The 19820-nt window shown below is 41.7% G+C and overlaps 1 protein-coding gene across 2 annotated transcripts in view; it reads left to right on the top strand.

The window, feature by feature from the left end:
* Window positions 1-18849, top strand: part of LOC115792062 (vacuole membrane protein 1-like) — a 52194-nt gene extending 33345 nt beyond the window's left edge. For both annotated transcript variants that reach the window (XM_030746433.1, XM_030746434.1), the window contains 3 exons: window positions 2189-2250; window positions 16237-16339; window positions 17464-18849. In XM_030746433.1, coding sequence (XP_030602293.1) covers window positions 2189-2250; window positions 16237-16339; window positions 17464-17607 — 309 coding nt within the window. In that variant the 3' untranslated portion in view covers window positions 17608-18849. The remainder of the gene's footprint in view (window positions 1-2188; window positions 2251-16236; window positions 16340-17463) is intronic.
* The last annotated feature ends 971 nt before the right edge of the window (window positions 18850-19820 follow it).

The following is a 19820-nucleotide window of genomic DNA, read 5'->3' on the forward strand; positions in this document are numbered from 1 at the left end:
GTTGTGTGTGTGTGTGTGTGTGTGTGTAGGCGTAAAAATTTGAGCAGCCTGAGTGCGTCAAAATGTGTTTTTGATCTGGGTTTGTACCTGTGCATAGGTGTGTTCTCTTCATTCTCAAAGGAGAGGCCTCTTCATTGTGCACTGCTTCCGGCTTTTAATGCTCATTAGGTTTCAGGTCTGAATGCACACTGTTGAATGGTTAACGTCAATGGTTTTGGGATGCAGCAGGTCAGGAACAAACATTTCCGGCCCATGAAATATTCCCAAGAACAGATTTGTGGCAGTGGACGTAGAAAAATGTAGGAAAATGTGAAATTAGAAAAATCTTAACGGTTACACCACGAGGTTTTGCTGAACTGTGACAACATGGCATTTAAGGTATGGTTGTTCATGGTTGTTTATGGTTGGTTATGGTTGTTTCCTTCTAATTGTGAGTCCCCTTGGTACCTTCAAATGATGCAGTGCTTGTCCCAAGTTTGTGTATGAAGTTTTAAAAAAAAAAAAAAACTGAACTGGGATATGTGGCGTTCTTATCAGCATTAGCGGTTCCTGAGCAGACACGTGTAAGGCATCTTACTCAGCTCTTCTTTGTGTAGGATAATAGATCAACTGTCAGTGACTTTTAAGGAGTTGTGGGCGCACAAAGGCAGTTTCCTCACATCTCACTTAAGATTAAATAGTTACAGCGGCTGTTGCACCGTGTTTGTTTTGTGTGAGACAGAAAAGTCCTGTGACTGCAAATTTTAGTCTTTTTTTAAAGGTTGTAAATGACGGTTAGAAGTTCATTTATTTTTGTGACATGTATCGTTTTGACTGCGAGTCTCTCATTTGTCCTGTTTATCCCGCAGAGGCTTCACACCATCACAAAATTAAAATGCAACCAAATGACAGTTACGTGGAGAGCAATCACCAAATTTGTTGTGTACCTTACTGCCAACAAATCACTGAACGTGTCGCATAAAAATAAAAATGTTGCTGGGGGTCCTGGTTCTGTAGCGTAGCCACTGATATGTTAGGTTCTGGTGCTTTATTTTTATGCACCCACTGTGCAAATTACTCCACTTTGTACATTTCCTGTGGTTTTGTCAGTACATTTAAAGTTTTAAATGATCTTGGAGGTTATTAGTATCATTTGATTTGATGAGCCTGCTGCAGAAGTATTGTGAAAATATTTATCATGACACTTTACATCACTGCAAATTGTGGGCAAAGTTTCAAAAGAATATTTGAAAGAGTTTTTACAGTCTGGATTTATATTGTTCTTAAATTGAGTGAAATATTCAAGTGCAAGATGGTACTTTTATGGCCACATCATTACATTATATAGAAAATGCTAGATGTCTCATGTATCACTTTTCCCTGTAATTTGGCAGAATATATTTAGTATCTTCTGAAACCTTGGGATCTGGACTAGAATTTGAAATAAGTTTCTGTGGGTTTGAACAATCCTTTTCTGCGCAACACGAGTTTGTAATGATGGCTCCGCCAAAAAGCTCCGTTTGGTTCAGCCTTTCTAATGGCAATGGTGAAGGCAACCTAGAGGTTACGGGATCAAACAGCATTTTAAGTGGTTTTAGAAGAATACACTAGCACACAGTAACTCAGAGGGGCATGTAAAGGGCCTTGAGAAATCGGGTAAATTAGTGTCTGGACATGTTCCTGCCCCCCCACTCAGAGGGCACAGGACTGATATAAACCGGAATGACGGGCAGTCGCCTGTTTGTCCCTTCTGTACTGGTGACTAAGCAGGAATCAGACTGGACAGGAGCCGGACCCAGGCCCCCTCTGAAGCAGTGACACATCTCCTTTGATTTTTCCATTCCCCCGTCCATCCGTGCTTTAAGCAAACACACAGGCTGTTCTGATGAAGGCTGATGTGATATGCTGACTTGATGTCCTGCATTGCTGGTGTGTCATGGAACCCCAGTCTTTCATGTCTCGCCCGCTATGATGAAATTTCTTACCCTTCATTGCTGCTTTTAGACTAAACCTTTTTTCCTTGTATGACACACAGGTTTGGGCATAATAAGCAGTGTGTGTGTGTGTGTGTGTGTGTGTGTGTGTGTGTGTGTGTGTGTGAGAGAGAAAGGCGGTGTTAAAGAATTATTGGTCAAACTATGATGCACACACTGACCTCATAGTTCAACAACTAACTTGTTCTGTCTCCGTGTGCTTCTTTGTCATACAGAAACTGTTTGTGATCATCACCTTCAGTAAGCATATAGTGGAACAGATGGTCTCCCTAATCGGGTGAGTAACCCTCAGTGTGTGTGTGTGTGTGTGTGTGTGTGTGTGTGTGTGTTTGCGTGTGGGTATGTGTCTCTCTTTGGTCACCAAAAGTACCCTGAGCAATGTGCACCTATCACAGATGAGAGAGTGAATGAGTGTGGGACTTTTTGGGTGGTCACGGGGCATTCAGGTGCCTTTGTGGGAACTCGGCCTCCTCCTCTACCTCTTCATGCCCATGACAGAGGTTGTGTACAGCGAAAAAGTGGCACAGAGTTAAACATGGTGATTTCAACATATGGCTTATTTATCCTGCCTTAAGATACTTTGTGCAGACCTTGAAAGAAGGTTTTTGCCACATTTTGTTCCTCTCCTCACTCTGCTGTGATAGTCTGCACGGTGATTAATGGCTTGGATTTTTCCACTGGATGACGACTGGGCATGAACATGTTTTGGCTGCTTCACAGTACAGGATGAGCTCTTGTCTATCACAGAAACCTCTCCTCTGGTTTATCTCGTGAGATGCATGGGTTTTTGTTTGTTGGTTTCTGCCAGTTGTTACCTGTATTCCTACACGAGCCAAAATAGAGGGCTGCTTCTGATAAAGTAAGGCCTTTCAGATGTAAGGTGAGCGGATAAGATGCGCCGATGTTTATTAACCTGGAATCATTTGAGAGGAAAGAAACATTGAGTCTGAGTTTCTATAAAATAAAATATGGACATTATACCCCACAGAGTAAAGATCGCTCCTGCAGCCTCTGGGCTTCTTGAAAATAAGGTCTTGATGTTACAGAAGCTAAAAGGAGCCTTGGTGATGGGAGTGGGTGCTGATGGGTGTCATGATGGGGTGTCCTTGTAGCAATGCCAGAGGCTGCAGCTGGAAACCGCCCTCGACACACCTGCTGATAGGAGTGCCATTTCTTACACACACACACACACACACACACACACACACACACACACACACACACACACACACACTTTTATAAACTTAGGCACAAGCAGGTCTCACACACGCATGTTGTGCTGAAATAAGGAGATGAGATTGCATCAGCTCGCTCCCTGCCATGTTGTCTTTTTTGCACATTTGCTTTGTTTCTGCTCAAAGTTTGGGTGAGCTCAGTCAAAGACTGATATTAAAAAAGCTGATTTTCTCTCTTAACTGTATGTGTATTTTTAGTTTTGGTAAAGTGTAATTTAATTATGTTCTAATGCCACAACAGTGATGGGCCTAATGTGGTAACGTCAGTGGGAGAATAGCAAGAAATTAAAATAAGATATATGCTCTGTCTTCTGTGAGTGTGTGTGTATGTGTGTGTGTATTGTGAAAGACATGTGCCCACTGGCAGTCACTGTTCATTGAGCTGCAGATTCACAGCAAGACATCATTGGCTATTGACAGGTTTCAGTCTGACTCACCGCCCGCTTCTTCTCTAAAGGAAGTTTCACTCATTACAACTTGTCAACCGTCGGCTTCCTTCTACCTTCACCTCTGAGTCTCTATGCTGCTCTCACTCTCACTCTCAGTCACACATCACCTTATGAATGAGTGACAGCTTTTCCAGTTCAACCCTTTCTGCACCGACACGGCGCTGCTGTAACTGTGGAGGTGCTTTGAAATAAATTTACACCTTTCCACACACTAAAATGCAACTGTGTAAGTGCCCCTCACCTGCTGTGCACTTACACAGCATGTGTGTGCATACATGCCAAACTTGTGTACACACACACACACACACACACACACACACACGCAACCATTTGTCCTCTGGTTGCCCTCTTTCTCAAAAAATTGGTCATACTACAACTCCAAATGTCACATGCTCTGTATCTGTTCTCATCAGACATAGAAATTCTTCAAAATTTCCTCCCACCAGCTCACAATTAAACATGCCACAGCGTGCATTTTAAACCTGACCTATGTTAACATAGCTTTGAATTTGTTTCCTTTCTGATTGGATGTGCTCACTTTGTTTAAACTTTTCAGTGAAATTCTGATCACCCAGCATTACATAAACAGACTTAAAATTTGGATTTAAAGCCATGTCTCAAATATTTTAAGCATTTGCTGTAACTTTTTTATTTTTTGCTTCTACAGTGAAATTCACTTTGGAAATAATGTTTTTTATCCTGATTGAATGATGACAGTTTATTTCTTGATTGTGGAATCTTAATATTCCTGCTTTGTTTTGGTTTGATGTTGTTTTTAATCACTTCTGAGTGAGAGGATAGGGCTTTGCCTTTAGTAGGTGAATGAACTGACTGTTGGACTTTGCCTGTAGTGATTTCATCCTCACTTGACATAATACAATGCAATCCATTTCCTGCTCTGGGTGAGCTAGTTGGCGTACACTCACAGAAGGTACAGACATTTATGCCTTTTTTTGTACCGAAGACTTATTTTAGAATTAGAGGAAAACGATGCACACACGCCCTCACCTCCATGTGGGGCAGCTGCAGAGCCGGAAAAAATATAAAACAATAGGAAAACAAATAACGTTTGCACAGCGCAGAACTCAGCGTGTGAATTATTTTCTATTATTTTAGAATGATCACATACACAGAAATTTTACACAACACACTGTTTTCTTATTTTTGATTTAACATAAGTAGATAAGGGTTTAATTTCAGTATTTAGCTTTCTGACAGGAACATCTTACACTAACAGTGAATTGAATGTCTTTCATTAAAATGAATCAGGTGAATCCCCTGAAACTTTTGCTGCAGTGCAACTTTTAATGTCTTTAAAGAAAAAAGCCAGACCTCTAGTTTCAGTAATAGTCAAAATGTACATTTTTGATGATAAAAACAAAAGTAAGTGTGTGTGTGTGTGTGTGTGTGTGTGTGTGTCCTTGCGTGCCTCGTTTCCATGCACAGCAACTCTCTAAGTTTTTGTTTGTAGAGCTTATTTGAAGACGTGCTCTCTGCTGATTGTTACAGTTTTTTGGCGTGAGCTTCTTTCTGAATGTGATTATTTTTATTTTTAAAGCTGCGTCAGTTTTCAGCAGTTTAAAATGGGGAAGTAGCTTTTCTATGAATGACAAATGGAACGCAATGTGTTGAAATTCATTGACTGAAATTCAGTTTCATAAGAGATTGGATCATGAGGCTTAAACGTCATGAGGCTCTAAAACTGCCAACATCCATTTTTATTTCCTCTCTTATGAAAAATGACCAACTCTGGTGGGGTTTTTTGTTGTTGTTTTTTTACCAGTTAAAAATAAAATGTTCCAGTATGCAAAGGACTTTTTTAAGAACATACACATAATATAAGTGACTTAAAATTTCCATCATACATTTGGACTGACTAATATTCCTTTTGAGAGCTTGGCAAAATAAATAATTTATTTTGTTTTGACAGTTTAATCAAATTAAGTGTTCTTTCTTTTTCAGCTGTTTTTCTAATTGCTGTTTGGGGAGAGAACACGCACATCAGAAAGTTCAAACTCGATGTATTACTACTTCATGTGTATTATTGAAACAGATTTATATATCTCACACAGTTTTTCAGTCTTATCCTGCTGAGCCATGTATTTTAAGGCTAAATCTGCAGGTTTCTGTCAGCAGTAGCAGGATAATAATAAAGATAGTTTTGCTTTGAACTGCTACAAAGTCACAATAAAACCCTTCTCAGATGCCTTTTGGGCTGATTAAAGAAACAGATAACCCGGTCAGATGGAGCTGTGGGTCTGATCAGACTTGTTAGGTTTGCTTCGTCCTGTGACTAATGTACAGATGTCTGCTCTGCAAAATGAGCCGTGTGGATACTCGTTTAGGTCAGGAGAAAATTCTGCAAACTCACATTGAGTCAGGCTTTCATCAAGATCTAAAGCAGTCTTATTAAAGAATGCTCGTGTTGTTATTTAAAAGCTCTTTTAGCTATTTTCTGATGTTGAAAGAGGTTTTTTTTTTTTTTTTTTGATTGTTGTTATTAACTTGCTAGCGAGTATATGAGTATGAGAGTGAGGCTGATAGCCACAGGAGCATTTACACAGAGGGCAGGACCCTGCTTCTAAGTAATACCTGGGCAACAAGATTTTCCTTTTTCTATATTCATTCCTCCCGCTTCTCCATTCTCTTATCTCAGTAGCAGCTCAGAATCACCCTCTGCATGCGGTGATGGAACAGGGAGCTATCTGGGTCTCCGCTCTTGTTGTTGATCTGTTGTGAGTCGCAGCGTTCAGGCTGAGTAGTTGACTCTGATTCATGCCACTTTTTCAGCAACTATTTGCGACTGATAAGTGGACAGGAAATAACAGGCGCCTTGCCTAATTGGGAGAGAAACTGTAGTGATTCACCTAATGCATGATACAACTGTGTTCACACCTTGTGGTGGGACCGGGGTAATTTTCACAAAAAAAAATTAAAAAACTAGTAGAGGAACTGATGTGAGGCGTGCCATGTTTGTGAGAATGTGGAAAAAGAAGAAAGCGAGATGAAGTGCAGGGAACAAGAGCAATAATATTAGCTTCATATTATAGTATCTCATCTTCTGATTTCACCCCCTGTTCTTCACTGAGTCAGCAGTAGGTTGTGTTTTGTATGGAGCCTGACAATCCCTTCCTAGCCATGGATCAAGGGAGGGAATATCATTGTCAGACTCTCAGAGAGAAAGCCATTGACATGCAGAAAGGAGTCGAGACCTGAATAGGTTATGCTGTGGAAACCGGTGTGCTAAGGCCACGGGGAACCCCAGCCCGTCTTCATGAGAATGCACCTATTTCCATGTGAGTCCATCTCTAAGACATGCGTCAATTACCAGCATAATGGGCCTCCAGATGGCTGCTTCTGCTACATAAGGAAGTCAGCATTAGGACATCCCAGCAGGCAGCCCTGCTCGGGAGGTGGCACTGGGAGGAACACAGGTCAGGGCTGGCCAGCCAGTGGTAGTGTGAGCCACTCACTCAATTATAGTAGGACATTTCGGATTACAATTTGCATTTACATTCAGCGTAATGCTACGATTATAATGGAATTGTTTCACTTTATCTCAACCAAGTGGGATTTTTGATGTAAGAGTCTTTCTCATACTGTCAAATTACTGTCTGCATTCACATCGTTTGCTTTTGTTTTGTGCCAAAAATCCATCTGAATAAACTCGATCTAGTTGTGTATTTGAAAATGGATGGGATGGGAGCAACTTTGATGTCACACTCAAGGTGAGTGGACTGACTTTAAGGTGCTTTCTAGATTCGCACTTAAACAGTTTGCACTTACTTTCATTTGATTGATAGTATTCTCTTTAGTCTACAGGTCACCGCACTTTCCTTTAACTGTAAAACAACTAAACTTGGGTTACTAGAGAAGTTACTAAGAAACATGCAAATCACACTATTCTGGGCATTCACAGTAGTGCAGTTATTTGTGTGCATGTAGCCGTGCTGAACTTCTGGTGTTTAAGGGGAGAAAAGTCTCTCACTGTTTGTTTCCACAGAATTTCACTTACGTTGAACACTCACGCCTAGTTCATATAGAAACTGGGTTTGTGTGGTTTCGTGCTGAAGGAGGGTTTGTCTGGGCTGAAGGTAACTGTGGTGTGCTCATGTCACCTAGCAGGAAGGGGTTTTTTTAATGTTCTGTCACCACATAAGTCTGATTGTACTCACCTTTGGCGATCAGATTTCTTGCTCAATTAATACATTTTTTTTGGTTAAAAAAAAAAAAAAAGGCACACAAGACACAAAAATTGAACTGCAGCCTCTGCTGATGCTTTTTCATGTGCTGATGTTTTGCACCTTAGCGGACTGAAACCGCTGCCATTTGCAGATGGTAAGCTGTCATAGTTTACCATTTTGCACCTTACTGCCCACCGTACTGCTCCTATAAATAGCCTTCATTGAGAAAATGAGCCTGTGAGCAAAGTCTTCCTGTTAACCCAATACTCAGGAAGGGAGTATTTTCAGTCCTATTAGTCACTGGCTGCTTTGGTCACCTGAGAAGTGTCCTGACAAAGATGGCATTGATCAGTCCTTCCACTGCCAGGCCTATTCACCCAAACACAGTCGTGATGCGATCAGAGGCAAATGGGGCAAGACAGTGAGAGTGTGCAGTGGTGTGGTGGGTGGCAACTAACTCTCCTTTTATACGGTATCATTAAGTTTAATGCGAGGCCCACCAGAGTGTACATTTTTTTCACACCCCCCCCCCCCCCCCCACACACACACACACACACCCACACACACACACACACCCACACACACACACACACTTCAGTTCTGATTAGCTTAGCCCTCAAGCTCTGACAGAAACAGAGGCAGTAACAGAGAAAAGCTGGACTCTGAGCCAAAAGGTCTTAACTACAGCTATTTAAAATAATATTCAGAAGCCTTCAGATCGTGTACTGCAGGCCTATTTCTGCCATTAATGGAACACTGAGGGACTCTAAAGAGGTACACAAAGATCTGAATGCAATCATAGCAGTGCTTAGTAAGTGTGTGTGTGTGTGTGTGTGTGTGTGTGTGTGTGTGTGTGTGTGTGTGTTTGTGTGAGAGATAGAAAGACACAAAGAAAGGGAGAGGTCATATGTGTGTTCCAGGTCTGGTGTCATATTATGTGCCTCTCAGTCATAGTGTGTGTGTGCCAGGACTTTCCTGCTTCATTCAACTGTGATTCTTTTGTTTTGATCCTCTGTCTTACACCGCACATGCTACTCAGTCATCAAATCATCCCTGCACACGTTCATGCCGAGGCACTGAAATTACTAATGTATTCATCAGGATGGCAAATAGCCTGCAAGTTGTTTTAGGAAACAGTACGCCATTGATTCATTTTTAGAGCAGCTCATTTATCAAGGGAACACAATGTGACCTCAAGCTCTTAATCAGCATCATCCACTGAAGTGTATTGTTTTGTAAATCCCACAAACATTGTAATGTGTGCTGTAATTTCACCAGTTGTCATGAGGATGTGTCTGTGTTCTGTGAGAGGAGTCATCCCAGACAGGTCCTGACTCAGAGGCCAGCTGAGCAGACGTCCGGGTCCCTCTTAGTCCCAGCCATTCATCCATCACACCTCAGTCAAAACAGACATATCGTCTCACATCAGCCTAAGTAAGGGGAAGGGAGGACACACTGAAGAGGGTCATTTCTGATAGTTCTCTCTGAATGATCACTATTGTGACAAATAACTTTATCATCCACTTTTTTAAGGCGTCAGACTGAAAACCGGGGGGGGGGGCTAATTTTAAATATAAGGATATTGTGTTATGTTTCTCCCAGACACACACACACACACACATACTATGAATGCACTTTGCACAATTTCATTTTGACAACCTGAGGCCTAGAGTGAGATCGCATTTGGTATAACGTCTTTAATGTAGTGGTTATTCTTTTGTGTGTCTGTGTGTGTGTGTGTGTGTGTTCCAGCATAACAATAAAATAGTGTGCCATACTTTCACCTTACATTTGCTTGTTTCTGACCACAACACAACCTCTGGCTTAAACAATATGGACAACACAACAGATCAGAAAATAGGACACTTTTTGGGTTGGTGGCGACTTTTGTCTTGTGCAGACTTATTACAGTACAAAAACTGCTGTTTGGTAAAGTTCTCACTTTAGCTCGAGTACAACATATAGTTTTGGAGCGGAAGCTATAGAGCATCTTGTGGCTTTTTCTACAGGTATATAGTAACCTGTGTGGTTTGTGCAGCATTTCACAATGTATACGACAACACCACACAGGCGCTGCAGAGTCCCACACTGTACTGTACACACACATACTTTTGTACCCACTGCTTTGACTGATGCTCAGTTGTCTCATAAATGCCGTCTCGACTCCCTACTCATTTCCAGCTTGTGACCTTGGTGCATTTCTGCCCTTCACATACATGTTGTGACAGGTTCATGTCCCCACTCTGGTATTTTCTGGGGTTTTCTGACTTTGTACCCCAGTGTTTCCCATTTGCAAATTTAATTTGAAGTACAGAGGGTACGGTTATCACTGAGTCATTCCTTTGAGCAAAGTGCTAGATGTTGTCTCCTAGGAAATAATGTAATTACAGATCCCACATATCAAACTTCCCGGAAACCTGACATCACAGGTTAGATGGAGACACCTACAGCAATGCCCTACATCTCTCCTCATTCATCTGCCGCCTTTGTGGCCTGGCTGTTTCTGCCGCTTTGCAAGTAACTGTATGACTTGTCTGGATGTGCCTCAAGTCACGTCTGACTCACTGAACAACCCCTTCTTTTTACCAAGAGAAGGGTCCAGGCCTGGTTACCCATTGACCCAGCAACTCCATACACCTCTACACCAAGATAGTCTCAGTAGGCATATGCTGACCTGAACCTGGGCGGGGAAGGGGGGGGGGGGGGGTCATAGGGATTGCAGGGCTGTTTTATGTGGCTGCCTGGGAAGTGAGAGGAATAATAGAATGCTATAATTGGTCCACCTAATTTCCTGGCAGCTCTGTTGGTACTTAGGAGGATAACATGAGTCTATGCTTCTGTATATGTAGGTGTATATGTGTGTGCTGGCTGACACAGATGGCTGCAGAGCAGGGATGTGATAAACACCCTGGGCAGGGGGATCTCCGTCCAGGAGTGGGCTCCATGCTTTAGTGATGAAGTCATTGGGAAAAATCCTGGTTGAACTGGAGGAGGAATAGACACACACTCACAGGCACACATAGAGATTACTTTACATTGTAAGGTAATCTCTATGTGTGTTCTCTATGTAATGTTGTAAGGCTTACAACATTTGCACGTGAATCAAAATTTTCCTCACTATAAAATGAAACGTACTCCTCCCCTAATTCCATTGTTTCATTATTCCAACACTTAATAAACTTCATTTGGAACAGTAGCATTTTATTGAGGCATGTAAGCCACGAAAGCCGATTAAAGAGAAATTTGCAGTGTCAGTGTTTTGAACAGAGATGAGGAGGTCAGAGTTTTAGTACCGCAGGTTAGAACACCACCTATCCACACTGTGCTTGTACGTCTTGCAGTGTTGGTGCTGTTATGTTAGGTGTGAACTATGGCCCTGTGGAGCGTTGGGTAACACTAGCGATTGCCTAAGCCAGTTGTTGTGATGATGTTGTAACCGGGCGGACCTGGCCAGGGTTTGGCTCATGTGAGCCCTTGTTCTCTATCTTCCTCTTCCTGGGACATCGGGGCATGTGCGTGTGTGTGCCTGCTTGTTGTTTTGTGTGTGCTTGGAATTTCATTAGCATGAAGAACAAAAATTGTACATGTTTTAGGGATTTGCGTGCATTTAGAGGTGGCAGCCTTTAGAAGGGGCATACATGTCAGAGGTCACCTCTGACTCATTGCCAGTGGAATTTGGCGGGGGTGGGGGGGGAAGCTGTGTCTTTTTTTTGTTTGTTTGTGTGTTTTTTTACAGCATGAACATAGGATGCTCAGACACGATCCATGCTCGTTGAACAGCAGGCATAAATGACAGGTTTTAAAGATAATTTTTAAAAAGGCTGAGCTCCCAAATGAACCTACTACAGAATGAATGAGGCTGCAGGAAGCTTTAGAAATGCGGGGGTTTCCCTGTTTTCTCAAAGCCTCTTTCTTCCTCCTTTCTTTCCTGATTACTGATCAAGTTGGACGAGTCTTGGTTAAAGAAGGGACATGTCACACATTCAGTCACAGGTTGTTACAGCTTTGTTGCAGATAAAAGTGAGGACAAGTCGAGCATACAAGTTTGCTTTTGTGTGTTTTTTTTTTTTAATTTGCATATTTGATGCAGTGAATAATATTATGTACATACTGTACAGTTCATGTAGTCCAGCAAACAAGCACACACAACACAACACAACCCACACACAGTTTTCTGCGTTAGTCACTCACATTCCTGGGTTTTTCTGTGTAAAGATTTTCTTGATGTCTTTTAATCTCCCTTATTTTTCTAATATTTAGCATTCTTATCATTTTTATCAGCTTCAGCAGTATTATTAAAATGTTATTTTTAACTACAATAGTTTAAATAATTGAGACAGATAAATGTGTGTCTGTGGATGCTGATGGCAGTGACTTTTCCTTATGAACCCACAGTAGTTGGTCACATAATGAAATTGGTCCCTCCACTGGGTTTGATGCTCTAACCTAAAACTGAGTTTGTAACAGGCAGCATTGTTGAATTTCACCAAACACACTGATTCTCAGTGTTTTGCCTTTTGTCCGTGTGTTTATTTTGCACAGATGTACAGTGTGACCGCACTCAGAAGAAGTATTTGGAAAAATGGAAAAAGTGATTTGGTTTAGTGGTTTTGGGAGAGGATGGCGGTGCCCTGGCTTCTCGTGCATCTTTGGGCGAGAGCTCTTCATATTCAGAAATATTGATCAAATTGTGCTGAGCTTGATTGAAAAAAAGTCAGATAACAGTTTGATTTAAACTGGTCACGTAGCCACAGAGCTCCATACTGTTTCTATCTACACCAACACAAAAACCTGAACTCAGCTTTAGGTCCTCGTCACACACAGCAGAGCCAGGCATTTTTTACTTCAAAAAAATTATACAGTAGGGATAAAGTATTTTATGCATTAGCCATACTATACCTCTCAGTGTCAAAAGTTCATTACATCTGATGAATGAATTACATTGTTTTATATATTTACTGTTGACTACTATATGATAATAATTTTAAAAAAAGTGATCTATTTACTCGATTGAACAAATGGAAATTATTTGGTGCTTTATTATCTGAAAGTGTTCATGCTACTTAGATGATTAATAAACTGATTATTGAGCTATGAGCCTATGCTGCCTTCATTAAAGAATATGTGCTAGTACATGCACAGCAAGCATTGTGTGAATATATCTATATAACACACACACCAAGCATAAATTTTAAAGCCCAAGTAAGTGAAACCCCTTATAATTTTCTGGAAGGTTAAGCAACTGCAGAATAACTATTATAATAATTGTTGGTAAGCATTATTGCTGGTATTCATGCATGCAGGGTTTTATGATTGAAAAAGCACCTACATTTAAGGATTTAATAACAGCGTGATTTTTTTTTTCTTTAGGAGAAAAAGAGAAACGTAATGGCTCATTTTCACATTCATTTTTGTGATGCTTTATAAATGTATCATGACCATTTTATATATTTTTTTGGATGCGCACACACAGAGGATTATCATGTGAAATACACGAAGCAGTGGGTCATTAGAAATCAGTAGTTTTTATTTTTTAAATCACATCACATGATGCAAATGCAAATGGACAAAAACTGTACAGTGAAAGTAATTTTATTGTTAACGTGCTACAGCTGATTCTGCTAATAAAATTAAATTAGAAACATAACCTGATGAGCTCAATTCTGACTCAGTATTTTTGGCATTTTATGGTTTAAGGAGCTAAATTAGTGGTAACATGCAGCTTTAATGATATTTCCTAAATAATAACAGCTAGAAAATGTAAACATGATCAGAGTTTTTTTTTTTTTTTTTTTAAATAAGCATTTTACACTCAATAAAATAAACTGACAGGAGCTCTTAGTGTAAAAATTAGACATTGTGCTTTAAAACAATAGATTACATTAAATAGTTTGATTCAAACTCATTTATATCCCCCTTTTTTTGTGTGTCTTAAGTTTTCTTTTACTCGTCATTAATCTCACAGGATAGATTTTCAGCAAACCTGTTGAAGTTTGTTCTGTAGCCGTAAATAAGTTCAGGCTTATTGTTTGCCAGATTAAATCTTAATGCTGTTGTCAATTTTAGCTTTTACTCTTTGTTTTCTCTGTAAATCTCCAAATTTGAACTTTAAAAGTAACTTTTAGAACAGTTACTTGGTAAAGCATGTTACTACGGATTATATGTTTTTAATTCATGCACAAAGTGACAGAAATCTTTCATTTATTTCCAGGTATCAGAAAGACTAACATAATCTTCTAAACTTCTTCCACACACACACGCACTGGCACACACAGGTAAATTACAAACACACTTACAGTAGGAATTCTTAAATCCAACAATTTCTCAGCACCTTCTGTCGAAAGTGAAAATATATTCCCCCAAAAAAACACAAAGTCATAAGATATTTAATGGGTAGACCAGGAGACCGTCCTCTCTCTGGCATTAAATTCTTGTTTTAGACTGCTAGCTTTGAGCTTTGTTGGTGGATTTGCCCTGGCTCATGACTCAGTATTGCTCATCGTGTAGGAGATGATTCGCCCGCCATTTCTGAAAACTGTTTCTCTCCTTCTTTGTTCTTGCCTGTTTGCTTTTATCTGTCCAACTAATGTGTTTCTCCAGCGTTTTCTACTCTTTGTTTGTCCACTCAAAAATCATATTCAGCCTCTCATCATCCAAGTTATTTTAAATTAGTTTGGTAACATTGTGTGTGTGTGTGTGTGTGTGTGTGTGTGTGTGTGTGTGTGTGTGTGTGTGTGTGTGTGTGTGTGTGTGTGTGTGTGTGTGTGTGTGAGGAATTTTGTAAGATGGGGGGATGGGAATAGCAGAGGCTTTGTTTCCCTCCAAAAAGATTTTTGATAGTGCGTGTCTTTAACATTTTCTATTGTGTAATTTAAAGTGTGATCCATCTGTTAGACTTCCTGTCTGCTTTGTACCCATTCACGTGTAGGATATCCATTACCTGTTATAAAGTTAATCATTACTAAAAGGCTTCCTTGTTGTTAACTCAATCATTTAACACAATCAGTTGGGGTTTGTTTTTTTTTTTACTCACCGTCAGATAGGTGTGTGTACGTTGTGTGTGCGTTGTGCGTGTGTGGAGGTGGGGAGGGACGGAAATGACAAGCCTCCTTCAGAGAAAGTTATCAGCTATAAACTCAACCGTATGTGACACGACTGCCCACGCAAGCCTGCCTTAAAAATCTTTGACGGTCTGTGAGCTTTGAAGATGCCTTCCCAGTGTGAACAAAAGACATATAACTGGAACACAGAGAATGCTTTGAAACAAAGGCTCAAAGGATGTAGCTGACTGTGTATGGCTACAAAACAGAAGAAGTAAAGGTCTTTAGTATGTATTTGTTCAGTGATTAATCACTAACTCCAGCCAAGGGATGGGCCACTGATTTGCTATTCTAGGGCATTCTCTGCAGTCTCTCACATCTTTTTTTTTTGAGTGTGTGTGTGTGTGTGTGTGTGTGTGTGTGTGTGTGTGTGTGAGAGAGAGAGAGAGAGGGGGAGAGAGAGAGGGATTCAGTAGTATGCTTGTAGTTGGTGGCTAAACCTTGTAAAGGGTTTTCCTAATATGGGCCGTCTTACAGGAGTTCCCTCCCCCTGTGGGCCATCCCCCCAGGTCTCAGCCAGTGATGACACAGCTCGGGTACGACTCACTTCCTCATTAATTGGCTGAAACCAGTTCTTACAGGAACCGCTTGTGATAAATGTGAGAGTTCTGAGAAGTCATTCATTTCTCCTCGCTGCAGCGGCAGAGGAGGCACTGCAGGGGAGTTGAACGAGTTCACTGGTGTGTGTGTGCGAGTGTGCGAGTGAGAGGGAGGGGAAGCCGAGTATGTGTGTGTGAGAGAACAGAGCACAGCGGAGTGGGAGAATGTGGGTGACTACTGCTGCCGCAGCTGCCGAATGAGAACCAGCCAACTTTATTTCAGCTGTTTTAATCTGTTTTATTTTTATTTTATTTTGTTTTTAATTTTTTTTTTACGTTTGTTACTGAGTGCTGCTGTTTTTGTTTTGTTTTTTTGTTTGTTTTTTTTAGAGCTGTGTTAGTCTGTTCTTTTTTCTTTTTTTTTGGTTTGTTTATGTGTGTTTGTGGGGATGAGCAATGAAGGGATCGCACTCGTTGCTCTCTCCGTCTTTCTCTCTTCTCGGAGAGAGGAAGCAGGCGAGACCGACACTGTACCGGAGACAGGACAGCATGCCTCCCTTTGTTGCTGCCCTTGGGCTGGTGAGTAACAATGATGTGACGTGATTTGTGCCCCACCACCCCACCCCCTCCCGATCTTTCCCCCAATGCATCCTCCCCCCTTCTACCTCTCTGTCTTTCTCTCCCTATACCCCCACCCACCCACCCCACCCTCCACCACCACCACCACCAACCCCCACCCCTGTTTGGTGGAAACAGAGCTGTTCCACTGCTGGGTGCGGCACTGCAGAAGCCCTTCAGGGAGTACTTGGAGGCCCAGAAGGCCAAGCTGCACCATCTCACTGGAGAGAGCAACACAACTGTAAGTACGAGGGCCTCAGCTCCCAGCTTCTATTTGTTCATGTCTGTGAGCTAAAAAAAGAACGCGTCCCACTTATTAAGCCTTTTTTTTTATTGCTCCTTTTCTCTCTACTTTGTTGTCCATTATCTAAGCTTTCCTTTATATCCTGACCCATTTTCTATAATAGGCACAACTAATTCACCTGTTTTACTTTATTCTCTCTGGGGTTTTATTATTTTAAAAAAAACATTATTAACTTAATAATCCAAAGTTGTGATCATGTTGTGCATTTTATTGTAATCTGTAGTGATTACACAGGCTTGTTCAGGGCTAGGATGACAAGAGTAGCCTAGACTAGCACTGGGCGGGCTTGAGTTCACGGAGGAGGGGGGTGAAGGAGGAGAGGGGCCAGTGTGGGGTCTGGCTTCACTTGCTGTATTGAAGTGTACTACTGTAGCACGGGCCTTGCTGACTCATGCTCGATCTTACCAATTGGGAGAGCGTGTGTGAGTGTGGTCACTCCCCTATGTGTCACACACAAACACTTGCACTCAGTGCCCCGCCTGAACCCGGCACTAACTGTAGAGTGGGGCGCCCACCCCCTTCGCTAGTGACAATTCATCAAAACCCTCCTGTCTAAAACAAAAAGAGCCAGTTGTAGCTTATTTCTCTTTCAAAACGTCATAACCCAGCTCTCTATTTCCCACTCAGCCTTTTCTCTTGTTCAAAGTGATTCAGTGAAAATGTTTTTTTTTTTTTTTCTTTGAATCCTAGGAAGGAGAAGAAAAGGATAGACTTTGAGTTGCACAAGGACAGATTAAGGCATTTCTAGAACAATGTTCCTTTTTTCTTGTAACTTGAGCCTTCAGCAGTTACAGGGTAGAAGCGAGGCAATTTAACTTGGTGGAGGCAGGCTGCAAGCTGGGGTCAGTGGGGGCGTTAAGAGGGAGGACGGTGGGGGCTGCCGCGTGTTTTATTACCCCTGATCTCTATCTGTCCTGCACATGGAGCCGGATCCCCACCTAGCCTACAGCATCAGGAGCAGAAGGGAAAGCAGTGTGTGGGGCAAAAAAGGGGGGGGGGATTGTTCTTAAGCTTACTGACAGCGCTCCTCTTTTCTCTGTTCTCTCTGTGGTTCCCGGCAGGAGGAGAACTGGCTGTCGTGGCTCTTTGAGAAGGTTGTGGTCATCATGGTATGCTTCTTTGTCTGCTCCATTGTCAACTCCATGGCTCAGAGCTACACCAAGCGCAAACAGCAGGAGAAGTACTCGGAGAGCAAGGCAGAGTGAAGGCCAGCTAGAGATCAAATCGGTCCATGAACTTCAGGAGCCTCCAGACTTCTCCAAGCGGCTACCACACCTTTCCTCATATCTGCTCTTCCTCCTGGCTGCTCCCCCCACCGTATATTTAGCAAAATATGAGCCCCCATCTGGTTTCTCTCTTGTGGTATTAGCAACTTGGACTTCGATTTACTTGTGTTCGAAAGCTTTGCTTTTGGTAGCGATTTCCGTGATAGTTCTCTTTAAGGTAGGTGTTTGCTGGAGTGCATGTAAGTGTTGTGTTGTTAAAGCATTTATGTTGGTGCTTTTAGCAGCTCCTGAGCATGTGAGAAGCTGCTGGCAATAATTCTCCTCAGTAAGGCCTTAAGCTGCACTCTTTATCCCACTAGTGTTTATTCCACTAGAGTCACTTGGATTGGTCGAATCGGAATGAGCTAGCATTGTTTGAATTATGTCGTGCTTTACAAAACCAGCATAAAGTTGTGTTTAGGAAACAGGTTATTATGTATATCTACCAGGTTATTAAGGAATTCTGTATTTATTGCTGTACTGTAGGTTTATTGTTCAGTGTCATCTGTAGCTACATAAGGCATATAAGTAAGTCATCTTATTTCTACATCTTGTTGAACTCCAAGTTAATTGTTGTAGAGATGTTAATAGATGGTTCTAACTGTAAATGGTGCTTTAGATGATTACTTCTTTTGTGTGTACAGTAAAGCGCTTTGTAGTACTTTTGGATGAGAAATGATAAATCAGCCATGAATCACCCCGCTGGTCCCTTTGTCTGCCCTTATTGTTCTGCTTCCAGGAAGAGAGCGCATGACTCAGCCCCGGGGCTACTTTACCAGATGCAGCCGTACATTGAATCAGATCTACGACTGTTTGTGCGCGTGCCTGTGTGTGAGACTGAGAGCAAGACAGAGATAGTAGGTTGTGTTGGCATGGCTGCCACATTTGTTGCTCTCCCTTTTATTTTTTTTTTAATCTTTTATGGATTAAAGCAGATTGTGCTCCACTAATAGACTAGGAGTCTGCCTGGAAGTCTGAGGGATAGCAGTTGATCTCTTACTCTTAGAGACCGTCTGCGTTATGATGTCAGATGTTCTTCTTTGTCTTCACTTGTGCTCGGAGCTTTTTAAAATCCCTTTTCTCCTACACGAGGAGAGCAAGCTCATGCTTGATATTATATGAGCAGCTCTTAAAGCGAAACGGCTTTTATAAGATTTTTCTTTTCATTTTTGCCATTTTTCACCCCCCCCCCTTTTTTTTTTTTTTTTTTTTTTTTTTTTTTTTTTTGCTCGTTGGATAACGACAGCTGGCTTTCGATATCTGCAGTACCTTCCTTTTTCAGTAATTGCCAGTGAAATGTGCTATTTCTTCTCCCTCTCTGTACCGCTGTTGTGCTACGCTGGACTGAGCGCAGCGGGTGCTAGAGTAGGCACAAGCAGCAGGGGAAAAAAAACCCTCAAGTGCACAGTGAAAAGCGTCTGTGCCGTTACCTCAGCTGAACCTTCGAATGAACTCGTTGCACTGCCTCAGTCACGGAGCCAGGAGACGAATCACTCGAGTAGATTCAAAACAGAGGGGTACTGTTGAGCGAGCTGAACCCTCCGCTCTGCACCGGCTCTAGTCGGAACATTCACATCTCCTCTTTTCTCCTGTCATGGTAAGTAGGATTAGGATTTTCTTTTCTTTCTTTTTTTTTTTTTTTTTCCCCCTCTCATTGTTGTCGTTTCTCTACATGCATATGTCTCAGGCATGTCCGTCACACTCTCGGCCTGTCAGATAGCTTATCAGACTGGTGTTGGCTGTTAAGATTGCAAGGCGACAACAGTCTGTAGGCTGTCTGACATTTCGGGCTCTTTCATCTGACCAGCATCCTGTTTTGTCCTCCTTCTGTTATTGTCATTGTTTCAGTTAGCATCAGTTCCCATTTAGAGGTGTGTGCCACGATGTCACTTCCCTTTATCCCAACCGCTTGTGAAACGTCGGAGCTGCAGGTCTATTGTTTATTTCCTCCATGCTGACGTCTGTGAGGGTTTTCATGTGGGTTCGTGTGAGGAACTCTGTTTTCACGTTTGCAAATGCACACATAGTGATGTCAGCAATGTACTTCTGTATATATGCACTTCTGTGTGAGAGCGAGAGTTGGCTCTGTCTCCTTGAATTTCCAGAGAATCCAGATTGTACACACCTTATTGCAACACATCATATTGTGACAC

Source organism: Archocentrus centrarchus, chromosome 14, assembly GCF_007364275.1.
Source record: "Archocentrus centrarchus isolate MPI-CPG fArcCen1 chromosome 14, fArcCen1, whole genome shotgun sequence".
In the NCBI taxonomy this organism is placed as follows: Eukaryota; Metazoa; Chordata; class Actinopteri; order Cichliformes; family Cichlidae; genus Archocentrus; species Archocentrus centrarchus.